Source organism: Zonotrichia albicollis, chromosome 5 (assembly GCF_047830755.1).
Source record: "Zonotrichia albicollis isolate bZonAlb1 chromosome 5, bZonAlb1.hap1, whole genome shotgun sequence".
NCBI classification, from domain to species: Eukaryota; Metazoa; Chordata; class Aves; order Passeriformes; family Passerellidae; genus Zonotrichia; species Zonotrichia albicollis.
This window is the reverse complement of record NC_133823.1, coordinates 41,021,711-41,038,408: the sequence shown is the minus strand read 5'-3', so window position 1 is coordinate 41,038,408 and position 16,698 is coordinate 41,021,711. Positions and strand designations below refer to the sequence as shown.

General features: G+C 34.2%; 1 protein-coding gene across 4 annotated transcripts in view; it reads left to right on the top strand.

Moving 5' to 3' along the window:
- The window catches only part of TUSC3 (tumor suppressor candidate 3), a 118,657-nt gene that overhangs the window by 38,222 nt on the left and 63,737 nt on the right, over nt 1-16,698 (top strand). For all 4 annotated transcript variants that reach the window (XM_005483887.4, XM_026791496.2, XM_074541463.1 and 1 more), the window contains exons 2-5: nt 2,176-2,345; nt 10,503-10,620; nt 12,970-13,110; nt 13,663-13,803. In XM_005483887.4, coding sequence (XP_005483944.1) covers nt 2,176-2,345; nt 10,503-10,620; nt 12,970-13,110; nt 13,663-13,803 — 570 coding nt within the window. The remainder of the gene's footprint in view (nt 1-2,175; nt 2,346-10,502; nt 10,621-12,969; nt 13,111-13,662; nt 13,804-16,698) is intronic.

Below are 16,698 nucleotides of genomic sequence, written 5' to 3'. Positions count from 1 at the left end.
TGAATAAAGCCTAATCTGAAAAGTATTTGTTTTTCTGTACTGAGTAGGATATTATGCATCATTCCTCTGTTAATATAAAAGTTATGTCTTTTTATTAGTTTTCTTTGGTTTATCTTTTTGCTTGAATAATTAAAGCTTTTGGACATTCTAGTTCCCATTCTTTTTAGCTCCTCGTATTTTATTGTGCGTTACTGTCTGGAGTGCCTGATGCAAAACAAGTGAATCTTTTGAAATGAACAAAGATTTAATCCTGACACTGCTAATTGAAGGAAATCTTACAAATATGTAAGCTTCATTTTTGTGTACTTTGCTTTATGATTATTTTTAAAGAAATGAACTTACATAATATCTTCTTGAGGCAAAACCACTGAAAACATATGTCTTTTAGAAGAAGAAAAATTGTAGTTTTAGTTGAATCATTGATATTCTCATGGTAAACAGAGTTGTAATCTCTCCTTCACATTCATGATTACAAATACTAGCTAAATTCTGGTACAAAACAGGAACAGGAGCAGAAACCTAAAGGATTTTTTTTGTAAGGTCAAGTAAATGCAGGTATTTCAGAACTCTTCATGATCCACACTCATCAAAACTTCTTTTGGACTCAAGCCGTGTGATGACCAGTGCCTAGGGGAACACAGCCCCTCAGGGGCTCTGATAATTTTGAAGGTGGAATTTCTGACAGGCAAAATATAATTTTTCTTTATCCTTGCAATTCATTCCTTCCTTGCCCTCATATATCTATCTCTACTCTCATTCATAGCATTACTGATTTGTCAAAATGTTACTAGATGACCACATTTTTCTACTCTATTCAATTTTTTAAAAACTCAGAATAGCCACCTTGTCTCCTTGCTCAGTTGTTCTTGCACAAGTTGTTCTTATACAAACATTCTGTTTGGCTTTTACATGTCGTCAGGCTCTCTTTTCTGAGTGTGTCCCTACTTCTATAGGTTTTTTAGGCTAGTTTGTTCTACCCCGCTGTGGTCGAGCCTGACCAGTTTGTAAACCCTTTCACTAATTTATGTGTATTTTAATAGAGTTCTAGCATCTTCAAGTTTTCTGAAGTTAGTTTCCTCTTTGCTTGCTCTGCCTTCCTCAATTTCGTTCCTGTCTCTCTGCCCCTTCTCTGTCCTTCTCACTTCCTCTCAGCACTTAGCTTCTGAGTTGTAATATTCCAGGGTCCTCCACTCTTATTTCTAGTTTTTGTTTGATAGAGCAGCTTCCACAGGGCCAGTGAGCATGGAGCTGAAGGCTTTACCAAGATAGATGCATTAATCCCGATACGCTGTATGCAGCAATCCACTATAGCATGGTCAGTACAACCTTGCTGAACCTAGGCAACTTAGGAAACCAAGCACTTTCTGCTGAGCATGTGTGGCATCAGATTTACTTAATAAAAAAAACCAAAACCCTAAATAGATTTTCATAGGAATTGTTAGATAAAGAGGGCTGTCTTTTAGTATGTCTCATAGCTTGCTTTTAAATCAGTCATGGGGTGGAATGCATTCAAGCAAAAGACAATACACAAGCAGATTTTTCTTATACAATGGTAGTTCAATCAAAATATTTTGTTCTTCTCAGTCTTGAGATCAGCTTAAAACATTGATCTCATAATGGAATGTACCTAGATGAGTTTATATGACAGCGCAGTCTTGTCTTTAACAAACTAAAAAACTTTTATGAATTTAAATTCAGTATGATACATTTGTAGGAAATTCTAAACACAGTAACTATTTCCCTCTCTTTGCAGGTACATTCATCTTTCATCTTTATACTCAAGTGACAGACAATATCCTGCTGTGATTTTTACTAAATAGAATAAATATAACATAAGGCTGTGTTTTCTAAAACTTCAGTTTTTTTAAATGAAAGTTAAATTATTGCTGTACTGGTAACTCTAGTTAGGCATGATCCTTACTCTACTCCTTTGTCTTTGGTAGCAACCTGTTTGATTTTATTTTAAAGACCACATTGAGTTATTTTTTTAAATACTTGAAGTCTCATTGACTACATGAAAGACTAAATTATGCTATTAGCTAAACTCTGCTACATACAGCAATATATAATTTCCATCTTGAGTCCAGGGCAATTTGGAGAGTGCAAAGGCAGAATATAGGTACAAAGCACTTAAAATTTAAGCTTAACATTCCTGATGCTTGTCCTCAATTACAGAATCTTTTGGCTGAGAAAGTGGAGCAGCTGATGGAGTGGAGCTCAAGGCGTTCAGTCATCCGCATGAACGGAGATAAATTCCGAAGGTTTGTGAAGGCCCCACCTCGGAACTACTCTGTGGTTGTGATGTTCACGGCTCTCCAGCCGCAGCGGCAGTGCTCTGTGTGCAGGTAATTTATGCCTTGGTGACCTTGCTCATCCTCCTTACCTCGGTTTTCAAGTGAGTGTTGGAATCAATGTGCAGTATGCCAAGTGGGGTTGTTCTTTGCATGGGGTAGATGCTCGCTAATCAACAGGCTCATGTGGTTGTTACAGCATCTTTTCAACCACATTTCATCCATGTGTCACATTTTAGAATTAGTCCAGGTTTGATTTTTAAATTACAGTTGAATAAAATGTACACAGCTGAGGAAGACTTTCTATTTAAGAAATCAGATTTATTTTATTATCAGTTAACCATTATCTTTCCAAAGACATTAAGTGATTCATTACCATTTAATAATAATGGCACTTCAGTGATTTCTTCAGTTAAGAGATGCCCAAGGGGCTCATGCAGGTGTCTTACCCTCTGATTTCACAGCTTTGGATAGTTCTTATGTACTAGCACATTTTTCCATGAGGTCATAGGTATTGTGGAATACTGTCTGTCACACCAATTTGATGTGTTCTGGTAACTCCACTCTGAATATGTATTAGAGTGCCTCTAGTAGACTTTAGAGTTCAAGATCTCTCTCTGCAAGTCCCTAGTGCAATAAGTTAATCCAAAAATGACTAATGATAGGGAAATAGGGCCAAGGCACTGAAAGGTAGTCATGCACTTAATTACCTCACTAAATCAGAAACTGTGCTAATAAAACCTTCTTCAGCCAAAATATGCATTAGAAATTACTGTGTTTAGCAATAAATGGGATTATTGAGCAGGGAACTCTAAACACGATTTAAATAGGTGGCAGAATATTTTGTAAGACTGAAAAATGTGGCTGTATATGATGTAATACTATTTCTTGTTTTTAAATACATTTATTTAAACTATATGCGAGGTTGGTAAATGTAGCAGTGTGTTAGATTTCTAATGTGTTGGAATGTGACATTTACAACTGATACTTTAACTTGAGTATCTGTAATTGTCTATGTTTTTATTAGGTTTTTGGTTTTTTATATATTAATTTTGTGTCATTGAAGTCAGTTGGTCAGTTTTGAGGGAGAGTATATGAATTGTCTTTCCACTTCACCCTCCATATATGGACTGTGAAGCTGAAGGATTGGGTACAGAAATTGTCCAACATTCTCAGATGAAGTTAATTTTTAGTTCAGTAGTTTCTTTTCTGTTATTTCTTCTTTATGTTGGCAGAGTTCAGCTTCAGGAGATGATACAGGAGTTGAAAGTTTATTATATTGTTTTATATCATTCCTTATTTACCAGTGGGTAAAGCTACATGAGATGCACCAAGTTCAGCTTTATAAGGGTCATTGTATTTGTCATTATAATAGCCATGGCAAATTGTTTCCATGTTCTACATATAGGTCTTTTGTAGGGTGTCCGGTTTTCGGCTGTTTGAAGGGCCTGGAAAGGCCCGGAGTGGCCTTGGGGCAGCCCGCGTATCAAAGAACGAGAAGAGGCTTCAGTTCTTCTTTCGGTCTTTATGTTTATTAATTGTTTATCTAAAAGATTTTCTTTCGGCCCGACAGAGATCTGCTCAGCAGTCAGCCATGAGCACACTGTGTAGCCCTCCGGACAGTCACCTATCTTTATACCCATGGTTACGTGTACAATATTTATCATTTTTCCCCAGTCCTTTTTATTTTTATTGTCCGGTGCACTTTCAGTAATGACCAATCCAAAAGTGCCACCATCACCAAAGAAGATGGAGGAGAAGAAGAAGAAGAAGAAGGACAGGACACGCCCCAATTCCTCCATCTTACTTCTCTAAACCCCCCTGTACATAAATCCTAAACCCTGTGTTTCACCCTCTAATTAACTAATCCCTTCACCATTCACCCCGGTGAAACCCTCCTATCCTCATACAGGTGTCGTCTCCTGTGTAGGATCAAAGTCCAGCCACCAGACACTTCTGGCAACATTCCAGGACTCCCGAGCCCCCCAAGGGTGGTCTCGGTGGCTCAGCACCTCAGTCCTGAGGTGCTGAGATCCCACAGTAGGGCATGTTAAACAACATAAATATTGCTGATATTAAGGAAGTTTATTTTGCTTGCAACTGTATATTGTTTACTGTGCTCAAAAAGAGCCTCTAAACTTCATCTTAGGAAAGACCAGACTAGATATCTTGTACCGTAGCAACTGAAAATCTTTAAGCATAAAATGAAGGAAAAATCAGCATACTACTTTCAGTTGAGTTTGTTTAAATAAATGTGAAATTGAAATCCATTTGTTCATGTGAAATAAAAGGAATTTAATGAGGTTGATCATACTGCACATAAAACCATTATCAGGAAAATCGACATTTTCAAATCAATGGTTAATTAATGGACAGGAGCACTGTAAGGATATATAGAACTGAAATGCATGCATTACTTGATTGTTAGATATTCACTAGCCACTTTGCCTAAAGGCTAAATTGATTTTTTAACTTAATCTGTAATGTTCTGTGAAGATGCTCTTGTTCAAGATTTAAGTTAACTGCTACTAGTCAAAATATTTTTGGAATAATTGCATAGAGAGAAAAAATCAATATTATATTTCAAATATGAAGAAGTATCTAGTCTGAAATCTTTGACTTTGAGTAGCTTTGCCACAAGAATGAAAACTTTTTTCCTCTCTAAAAATTGAGCATGGTTAGTTTATGCACCACAAAACTATCAAATAAAAAGTTTTCCTTTTGGTGTGTAGATTTGACACTTCTGTATTTTATCTTTTTATGATACATGTGGAAAGCTGACCAGATTGGTCTCAGACAATCTGAGGATTTTCTCTGTGCAGCAAGGAGGATGTTACAACATCAGTCACACAAATCATGTGATTTGTGAAAGTGTATGGAAATCATATCAATTTAAAATGATGTGTTAAAATGCATACAAGGAATTCTTTGGGACACTAGATATTTAGATAAGCTTTTGTATGCAAAAAATATCCTTTCAGTCAATCCTGTCTGAATCAATCTAGTCCTAACACACGAAGACTTCTGAAAGCCAGCAGCTATGTACATGTATTAGTACAGCCCATAGTCATGCTTCTAGAGTTTTTTTCAAGGAAATTTTATCTTTATTCTAAAGCAGAACTCTTTCATCTAGCTTTGTGGACAAATAAACAAGTTCCAGTTTTCTGATCTAAAAAAGTATTGAAAGACATCTGATGCCTTTACAACTGTGTTAGTGGTAGCATAAATGTCAGTTTTTCTGTTGTCCCAGTTATTTAAGTCCAATATGACACAGCTGGTGTTAGGAAATGAAGTAGGAATAACTGATTAGCTATTCAATGTGCTCTCAGACAGAGCTGGAATGCGTTTCTAATGGCTTAGGATGGGGTTTTTTCCATGCATGTTTGGAAATGTGTTTGATTAAACTGTTCTGGTTCCAGGAAATTAAACTTGGTTAGTTTTAATGGATTTACCTGTTGCTGCTGTGTTTGGTGTATATATTCTTCAACAGTACATTGGAAGTAGATACTGAAAGGCCCTTTGATGCACTGTGATGATGAATCAGTCTGGATGAGCAGGCAGACATAATCTCACTCTAAATAGTGACTCCTCAGGATGTAAGACTAGCTTCCTTTTTCCCTTTGTCCTTAGGTCTTCACTCAGCTAAATAGTTTATCTCTGTTACCCACATCAGTCACACTGCTGAAAAAAATTACTTATGTATCTAAGAAGGAGGAAAAACCACTTTCCTTCTGACAGGAATATCTTCATAGAGATGAGGGACTGTTCCTCAGCCTGTACTTTGTATTGCATACAGGCAAATGGTAACTACTGGACTAACTTGAATGATTTTTGGGTGAAGCTGCCAGCTTCTGTGTCTTTCATCTTCTTGCATCTTGCAATCAGCTCCCTCATTTTATTATCACTACATTTTTCCAAAGTGATCAGCACCTTTTACCAGCCAGAATTCAGTGACCCCCCTGCCTCACTTGATTATTAGTATTTTGATTTTTACCTACAAAAGGGCTTTAGCTCAAGCCTGCTCATGCTGACTGTCCTCTGCATCTTCCATTGTTATAATTAGCTCCTTTTTTGTTTGTAGCTGTACCATCTGACCACTCCATAAACAGGTTATATGAAGGCTTTTAGTTTGCTTTCTGAGCTCTGCTTCTCTTATCTGACTGGCAGAAACAACCATCTCTGCTTTGAATACATGTACATACAAGAGGTGTTTTGTTTTTTATCAAACAGTTCATAGTTTTTTCTGGTTCATTTTTCAGATTCATTGCTGGGGTATTTTCATTTAGAAAGGGATATCTGGGTCAGAAGAATGAGACTGGTCACTTGGGCCATGTATACATGAGAATATACATGAGAATACATGAGAATACATTCTCATATATACATGAGAATACATGAGAAGAAATTCCAAATACTTTTATTAGCATCTACCATATCAGTGAGACCTCCAAGAGGTTTTTTAATCCTGAAAAAAAAAAATGTTGATTTCTCACTTTAAAAATATCTCAGAAGACATCAAATAGCTGATGCAAGAGTAGATCAACAGCGAGAAGAATTGTGGCAGTCAAGGCGCATCATCAGAAAGATGAAACAGGATCCAATGTTTTAGTTTTTTGTTAGCTGATAAAGAGCAGATAGTGAGAAAGTCGTTGACGAGTCTCTTAAATGTAGTGAGACCTTTTGTTCCATGAAGGAATAGGAAATTTAGAACAAGCTTTTTAAAGTTCTGCAATTGCTTTTCCTGTGCACTTCAGGACCTTGATAGAAGTATTGATGAGTCCGGCTTAACAAGGCAGTGATTTTATACTTGGATAATAACAGACTCCTTATTCTTCCTGAGATCACAATTTTTTATTCTTTTACTTTGCAACTTCTACAGAAGAGGACCTCATAGTTTCTTTTCATCTGCAGAATATTGAACATTTCATGGGATGCTGTAAATAGAATAGCATAGATTTTAGCTTGCTTTCTCCTTTTATAGAGACATAGATTGCAAGACCTGCATGGTTTTCAATGTGTTTATACTCTCTGTTGCATTTAGTTAATTTTCTGGACACGTTTGTAGATTTTTCAGTGACGTGAGTCATCTTAAACAAAATCAAATAAGCATTCTGAATTTATTGTCTTGTTGACACAGAGAAGATGTCAAAATATGCATTTAGCCCTTTGTTCCTTCAGTTTTGGGGAGCACCATTGCGAATAGAAATCAGGAGTTGTATTGGAAGTAAATTGCAGCACTGATCACAGTTTACTTTAAAAAGATGGATAAGAATGTATAAGTAACCTGGTAGTACATTCTGTGCCAACTGTACATTTTTAAGCATTGTACATACTGTGCCAGAAAATAGTGCTTTACTACTTTCTTTCTCAAATAATTCCATACTCTTTTATTCTTTTCCTAATATTCAGTTTGTGTTTTCCTTACTATAATGTCAGACCAATAGAATAAAATTATTCTCATTAAATACAGCTCAAGTTATACAAATCTGATTAACTGCTATAGACACACACATAATTAATCTTTTTAAATAAAACTTTTAATATTTCATGAGCACCTCTTGCATAATGGAAGAATTTCTGTAGAGCATTTGCTTAGCAGCTTACTTTCCAGTATATTGAATTTTCTGTGTAAATCTAATAGTAGCATTCCCTTTTGATCTGACCACTATTCTGCCAGCTGGTCAATATTACAGTTGTTGCTAGCTCCTGTGTTGCTATTATGATGAAATTCTAAAGAGGTAACTATCGTAGCAATGACATTCAAATTTTCTCCATCTATTAAAAAATCATGTTAAGAAAATGAGCAGTGCTAACATTATATTCTGTTGAGCTCAGACCAAGTGTAGTTCTTTACTTTATGCCTTTATAGATTTTCACATAATTATTCTAGTAATTTTGTGTAATTAACATTGCTTCCTAGAAACAAGCTGATGGAATGGGTATGAACTAATTATAGAGATAGGTAGATAAAAACTGTTGGTATTGTCAAGTTGATAACTGATCATTGAAGACTGAGTTTTTTTCAGTCAAGTACTTATGCTTTTTACTGTTATTGTGTCTGAGAAGGATTGAACCAGTGCTTACAAAATGTTACTAATGTTATTCTATCAGAAATTTTTCAATTGGAAATGATATAGTGGTGTGTAGGATGATCTTCAGTTATGAGTGTGTGGTAATCCTTTAACTTTGTATTCCTGCTGCTCCTTGTTTCACTCTTTTCCACACCCTTCAAGAGCTTCTATGAGGATACATCATAGAATGGTTTGCTATGTTCAGTGAGAGGATGAAATTGTGCTTTGAGTCTCTTACAAAAAAATGCAGCCTTTTGAAGAATAATACTTTAAATGTTACCCAGTAATTCAGAACAGTTTAAAGATGCAAAATATATGGAGATCGATGGGAACAAGAGACCTCTCAAATAGTCTGGCCATAAGTGGAGTATCTAAATTTCCCAGAAATACTGTTTCATCACAAGTGAAAGGTAGATAAAGAAGAATGGTGGCATCAAGATGAACTGATTTTCATCTTGTTCTTATAATAAAAATGGTTCAGCTTAAATCTAGCAGGTTTAACAGAAGAGTGCACTACAGATACTGCTTAAGATTTTACAGCATTCCTTTGATGTTGTCTGACTGCCCTCTTCAGGATGACAATGAATGTTAGTCTGATAGTATCTGTTTCTAGAAGTAACCAATCTAATGCCTAAATTACTTCTTTTCTTTTTTTAATTGCAAACTGCCCATTGAGTAAGGGTGTTAAGTAGCAAATTTTAGTCAGGTAATAAGAGTGAAAGTTGAGTTTTATTGTGCTTCATGTTATTTAATTCTTTGTGGGAGTAAGAAATCATCAATTTTAATTTTAAGTCTTGGCATTTTATGATTTTTTTTTTCATGTACAGTAGACTTCCTAATAATACACAACTGTGCTGGTGTTTGTATGTAATATATTTCATGTCTAAGGTTGATCTCTGTTATGGAGAAATGGGAAAGGTCTTATGATATCTGTGATCCTGTAATTTTGTCTTCCCTTCTTTGCTCTCTCTTATATATGTTTAGTGCAAAGTTTCTCTTGCAGCAAACAGATTTTTGAATTTACAGCTTTTAAATAGCATTCTGCATCATGAAACACATAGAACTGTTTTTCTAGAAACACTGTTTTAAAAAAAGCTGCAGAACACATTTATACTACTTCAAAATCTTATCATGTGCAAAGCTGAATTGTCAAGTGGTAAACCACTGGTTTGTACTCTACTGTGGATGTGATTAAACAGTAATATGGAAATTAGCAAAGGAGTCTCTCTAAATCAGAAAGTGTTGCAAGCATCCCTTCATTTTGGGGGGTTTTTCCCCTGGATTTTTGTTGGTATAGATTTGTCCTGTGGAATAACCTGTGGTTTAATGGCACTGGGTGGTTAGGGGATGTCATTGCTAGTATTATTGTCCTGGAATCCCCTTTGTCTTTCTCTTCCTCTTAGTAAAGTCTGAGCAAAATTGTTTGTTTTGGTTTGTGTTCTCTTTGGGTTTTTTTCATGGATTTGTTTGTTGGTTTTTTTTTTGTTGTTTGATTATTTTCTTTAGAAGAATATTTAGTAGCAAATCACCTTCTAGTGCTGATAGAAAAGATTAGATATTGTACAAAACCACCACATCTAGAATGCCTTTCAGAGAAATAGTCTGGAGTTTGTCATGCTGCTTACAAGCCTAGTTTTTATTCCCTTAGGATCATTTCCCCAGTGCTTAGCAGCTTCTTTGGCTCTCCTATGGCTCTGCTATTCTAGGAACATACTGCTTTCACTGTTGTGTGTTATTTGTCCCCTAGTTTCAGAATTCCTTATGTGTAGCTGTTTCTAGCAAGGATATCCTGATAGCACACTCAAGGGCCACATACTCACATGGATCTGTTAGCAGATCTATTTGAAATTTGCAACTCAGACCAGTCTTATTTACTGATACTTTAAATATAGAAAACATTACTTTTTCTTAATGTTATCTTGGGATTTCTCTTGTATAGTTTAACGTAACACATTTCTAATTTTGGAGGTGACAAATTTGAAACAGAAAGTTGCATAAAGAGCTGAAACTTTTTAGTTCATAGTATGGATGTGAAGAATGATACTGCAAATGTAATTCATCTAACCATTGCAGCTGATTATAGGATATTTTTTTCAAGCGAATGGCATATGGATATACATTTGTTTCTTTTTCTTAACAGGCAAGCTAATGAGGAATATCAAGTGCTGGCTAATTCATGGCGCTATTCATCTGCTTTTTCAAACAAACTGTTTTTCACAATAGTGGATTATGACGAAGGGGCAGATGTTTTTCAGCAGGTAAATATTGAATACTGTAAAGCATTGTTGATTTTTACAATTACATGTCAATTTGTCAAATAATAGAAGATAAATTAGTTGTTGTTTGCAGGTGTGTACCCCAGTTTTGTATACAGTTTCCTCCTGGTTAAAAACATAGCAGTTTCTTAAACATCAGTGAAGACAGACTCTACTAATAACCACTTCTAGTATTTTCCAAGTGTAGTTTATAATCTTTGTTTATAGATTCCATTATATGTATATATATAAGCAACTTTTTTTCTAGGCAATTGTTTAGGCCATTTTTTAGAATTAAACACATTTTAAGTAAGATTTTCATTTGAAGATTTCCTTTATTTTCTCTTTAGGGAAAAAAAAAGCTCTTTAGTATAAGAGCCTTTTAATTGCTTTTATGTAATGCAATATTCTTCAGCTTCAGTAATATTTAGTCTGGAATTTCTTCAGGATAAAAAGAAAAGACTGTTTTAAAATTTAGTTGTTGGCTGTGAAGAATAAAAGTCGGAGAATACTTTAAGGTCTGCTCTGAAATTGAGAAGTCAAGGAAAAAGTCATCTCTTGAAAATGAATACTGAATACTGGCATGTTATCTTTGATATTTGTCCATTGATTGAAGCTAAAAGTGCAGATCAGGAGGAGTGAAAAACTTTGAAGTTATCTGTATATTTTAAATACCTTTTGGTGAATTGTGTGACTTTAAATGTTCAGGGGAAAGATGATTATGTCTTTTTAAAACACTTACTTTAAATAGTTTAAATAGTGTGTTTAATAACTATTTTTACTTCTAGTTAAAATATTAGAATACATTGTGTAAAAATGGTTATTAGTGGCATAAGATTTTGCTTTAAAAATTAAAGATTTTTTGCTATTAACATTAAAGCTTTATAACCTATAGACTATATAGACTGGAGAACTTTATATATGTTGTAACCTGCATGGTTATAATAACACAAAATATTTTGTTTGACCTTTCCTTAAGCCAATCAGCAGATGTTAGAAGAGTCCAGTTCAACTTATTCCTTGTATAACAGGGCACAAATTCAGTTTATTTCAAATGGTATGCATTTAAAATCATGTTTACATTTAGACAAAATTGAGCATAAATGTGTAAGAGTTTTTTTTTAGGAGATAGAGTGTTAAGAATAAGTTTTACCAATGACTATTTCAACGTGGATTTGAGGGAAATGTAGTTCTGACTTTACATTTATGTGTGCAAAGTCATGTAATACTGATGCCATAGCAAAAAAAAACCCATAAAGTAATGTGATTTTGATTTTTGCAGCTTTTTCCATGTTTATAGAGAAATGATAAACCAGTTCCAGATCAGCTGCCTCCAAACACTGTACAATGTCTGGATGTCTCTGTATCTCATAAAATATTTCATTTAACTATTTCACAGCATGTGTTTTAGCCTCTCTTGGAATATTTTTTATTTCCAAATCATTTCAGTAAAAAGGGCTATTTTTTTGCTTAGATGGAAAATATTTTATTAGTTGATAATTTCTATTGATAAATTCAGCTTTGTATTTGATTCAGTATAAATTTTTGCTAATGTGGTGTGAACTTCATTTTTCAGGATATTAAAAAAAACCTTACTTCTTTATTCAAAAAGCTCCATATTGCATCAGCTTTAAGCATTACCCCTGATTTTGTTTATGTTAACTTTCATTTCTTCTAGTGCTTTATTGCATGATTTCTGAGATGGCCTGAATACAGAGGAATTTTATATAGTGGAATGACATTTTCCTATACTACCTTGCAAATCTGAAGTCAAAATTTCAAATAGCAAATGTATATGTAGATCTATTTGTTTATCATCTTTGAGGATTTTTTAATATCCTGTGAGTAGTTCCAGTGGCATCATCACATAATTAATAGTAACTTCTAGGGGAAGTTATGTGGCTTAAGCTAGTTATCCATTTTTGGATTCCAAAAAAGCCTAGTCACTGGTGGTTAGTGTCCTGTAGCCAAACACCATCAAGCTACTTTACTCCCATAGAATTAAAAATTAATATACTTTAATAGATTGGTTGGGTGCAGGATCTTTGTTTTACCAATTACAGGAAAGGTCTTAGAATGTATGAGAAGTTTAAAGCATTAAGATACTCTTATATAGAAAAGCTTGTGGGTGAAACATTCTAAATAATTAAACATCTTGAAGAATCTACAGGAAGGAATATTGTGAGCACTCTTTTTGGGGGACTGTATATGACAATATTTCAAAAAACGTAATATATGGAGGCAAGTGATATTTTTGCGCTAATTAGATTTGTGTTATTGAGGCTATTGTGGTATTATATTTTGAGGATAAGGTTACTAATTTTTTTCCTGCTGTTTTTCCTGGTTTTGTAGCTGAATATGAACTCTGCTCCGACTTTCATGCATTTTCCTCCGAAGGGTAAACCCAAGAGAGCTGACACATTTGACCTGCAGAGAATCGGATTTGCAGCTGAACAGCTAGCTAAATGGATAGCTGACAGAACAGATGTTCATGTAAGTCTTTCAGCAATTCCAAAAGTGGAAGGTAAATGTATCTTTGTGGTTTGAGACAGGTTGACGATAAATTCCATCTTTCCTTAATAACTTTCTTTATCAAGCAAGGGTTCCACAACACATTAAGAAAAATAACATTTTTGGTACTTTTGAGAACTTCTGCAGATTATATTCCATTCTTGCTTTGTTATAGTCTAATTCTGGATAAAAACATGCAGTAATAATTAGTTGTTAATAAATAAAATATGCTTTACAAAACTATATACAAAACACTTAGATTCAAAGGTAGCTGCTTTTAATTCAGACACCACCTGCAAATCTTTTGAAGAAATAATGTTTCAGAGTTGCACAGTTCCAAATTAAACATGAATAATTTTCATAGTATGTGCTCATTAAAGAAAGTACTTTTTTTCTTATTAAAGTATATTTAGGGACTAGTCTTGCTGACTCTGAAACCAGATTTCAGGTGTTCCATTGTGTTTGGTGCTCCACATGGAAGATGATCTGTATGTAAGCATTTATTGCAATCTGTATTTGCATTTTTCCTTCCAGATTAGAGTGTTCAGGCCTCCTAACTATTCTGGTACAATTGCACTGGCTCTTCTGGTATCTCTTGTTGGTGGCTTGTTATATCTGCGAAGAAATAATCTAGAGTTCATCTATAACAAAACTGGCTGGGCCATGGCAGCTCTGGTATGCAGATTTTTCTTTACTAATATGCTTTTTATTGATTTCCTATCTTAGGGTATGTTTTTATTATTTAGAGGATAAATTAAAATCAATTAAATTAGTACATTGTTCAGAATTATACTGTCAGAAAAAGATTCATAATCCAGATTTTGGGTCTAATTCACATAAGAAGTGAATATCAGTTACTATGAGTGACTCACTGAAAATGAGAAAATTCTCTAATAGGTTCAGTTTTTTATTTGAATTTTAGTATGAAAATATTTTCAATAATGGTTACTGATGTTTATGGCTATGGTACAACTTGCCCTTTTTTGATAAAATCCAAAATGTCAATCAATTGGTTTAGCACAGATATTGATGTCAGACTGTATCAATTTAGAGTAATGAGAGTTTGAGAAAAAAAACAGAGGCTTTTATGTCCTAAGACAGTGATAAAAGATCTGAGAAACAAAGAAAAAGAGGGAATTGTTTCCAAAACTGGTTTCAGTAATACTGACCTTAACATTCTACTGCTGACCTAAATGTGTGCAGGATGATCTAGAAGACTAGATCTACCCAAGTATGTTTGAAATATTAGTCAACTCAATCCTCAAAACCATAAATAATGAATGAAGCTTGAATTTGCTTAATTGTGTATTGCACTGTGTTTATTTACATGGTGGTTTTCAAATAACTGAGTAGACTGATGAAAAATGGGGGATGTGCAACTTAGCTGTCTCAGTTTTAAACTGGAAATAGTATTCAGGGATGGTAGATTTGTTACAGTGCATCAACAAGCACCCATTACTCTGACATTGTTGTGACTGACAGAAGAGGAAAAATCTATGGAACAGCATCCAGTGCTTAATTGTGGGGGACATGGCATCAGAAGCATGAGTTTCAACACTAGAATAGTATCTGTAATTAGTGAGTCCACTCCAGCATTTTACTGTTCTAGTAGTTACATCAATGGAGAGTGCTACTTTTTAGAAATTCATTGACTTTTTTTTTGCAATATAAACAAAACTTTTATTCTTTTGACATTTAGATGATTATTTATTCCTGTGATCATTTTGAAGACTTCTCCACAACTTGTATCAATATGAATTAACCTTTCTTGAAAGGACATGGCTAGGATTTTATATGGAATATGAATTTTGTTTCTACATCAGCATTCATGCTATATTTCTCATCTAGGCTCTCTTTCCCAAGACAGCTTGCACTGAGTGATCTTTTGAGGTCTCTTTCAACCTGGGCTATTTCATAGTTCGATGTCTTTAGACTTAGGTTATCATAAAACTGTTTCTTCCTTTTCAATATCATATTACTGGTTTGCTATTCTGCTCTAATTCAAAATTGTGACAAGATATCTTCTTTTTGTGGTACTGTCACCTAATGGGCCTTTGGCAGGCTTTATCTCATAAAGGTCAAAGATAAAATTACTTAGTATCTGGTGAGTTCTAATTTTTATGTCTACATTATTAATAAGATATTAAGGAAAGCTCTTTGTTCTAAATTCTTTAATATTTGGCATTAATCTTGAATAATGGCTACTGATAATACTGTTTTCTCTCATGTGCTGCCATAGCTTTTCCTACTAGTGTAGGGAAACATCTTTATTTAAGCAGTTTGTTAATCTACACCATACATTGAGGAAGGAATACAGAACAAGTTTTCAAATAAACCACCACTAAGACTACATTTCAAGTAGAATGAACATTCCTTTTGATCTAGGGAGCCAGGTTAAGAATGGCTTCTCTGTACCAGGATGTAATTTGGAATATCCCAAGATCTAGCACTGAGTTTTGACATGTCTCTCCCAAAGCCTTTCATATTTAATTTCATATATTTTTCTAGGTTATTTTTCAATGATAATGCTTTCTAAAGATGCTCTACCACTAGTTAGTCTCACATTTGATATGTATCAGTCTAACTTTTTATTTCTAATTTTTAGCAACAACCTGACTAAAGCAATAATTATCACAAGAAAATAGATACTTGTGTCAAAAAATCAAATAAAGATATGTAATCAGTGCTATTTCCTGTGTTTAACCATGCGCTCTATCTCTGGGGACAGCAATTTCATCTCAATTTCATACCTCAGACTTTTCAGATGAAAAGTTTGTTTCAGTGTTTTGTGGAATTGTTTTTTTTCCTCTTGCCGAGGTTAAAAATGAGTCCTTCAAATCATAGAATCATTCCACTACAAGCTGCAGTAAATAGTAGATGTAATAAAATTGAGAAAATGAATGCATCAATTTTTTCTTAGAATGTTTGCTGTTCTCTTTGCATCTGAACATGACTGCTGATTGCTGTGTAGAAAACCTATAATGACATTCAGTTGAACTCTTGAGGACAGATCCAAATGTAATCAAATATTTTAAGTAATGTATTAATGTAATTCAGTAATTGTCATCCTGCTGATTGTATAGACAGGCAAGTAACTAAAATGGCATTAATGCCCTATATTGTTGCTAATACTTTTCCCTGTAAAATTATGTTTACATTAAAAATTAATAGCACTTAAAGGATGTTTTATGAAGCAGTCTGAAAGTATGTTGTAATTAATCATGGAATTGAGCCAATGCTTTACTGTTTTAATTGTTACTGTTCTGACTTCACAATGTAGTAAAAGCCCCATACCCTGTAAAGTGATGGTTTAGCAAAGATCATACATTTATCAGAAGTCCTTTCCTTTTGGTTTTATTCAGACCTGCACAGACATACACGTTAATTTTATAACTTCTTTTTGGTGGAATCAGCAGGGACTCCTGATTGCAGGCTTTTGGACAGATGACCTCAGTTAATGACTAAATTTGTTGTGATTCATGGAAGAAAATGGGCAGTCCACTAATATTATATATATATATATATGTGTGTGTGTATGTATTATATAAGGTAATAATATATTCAATATCA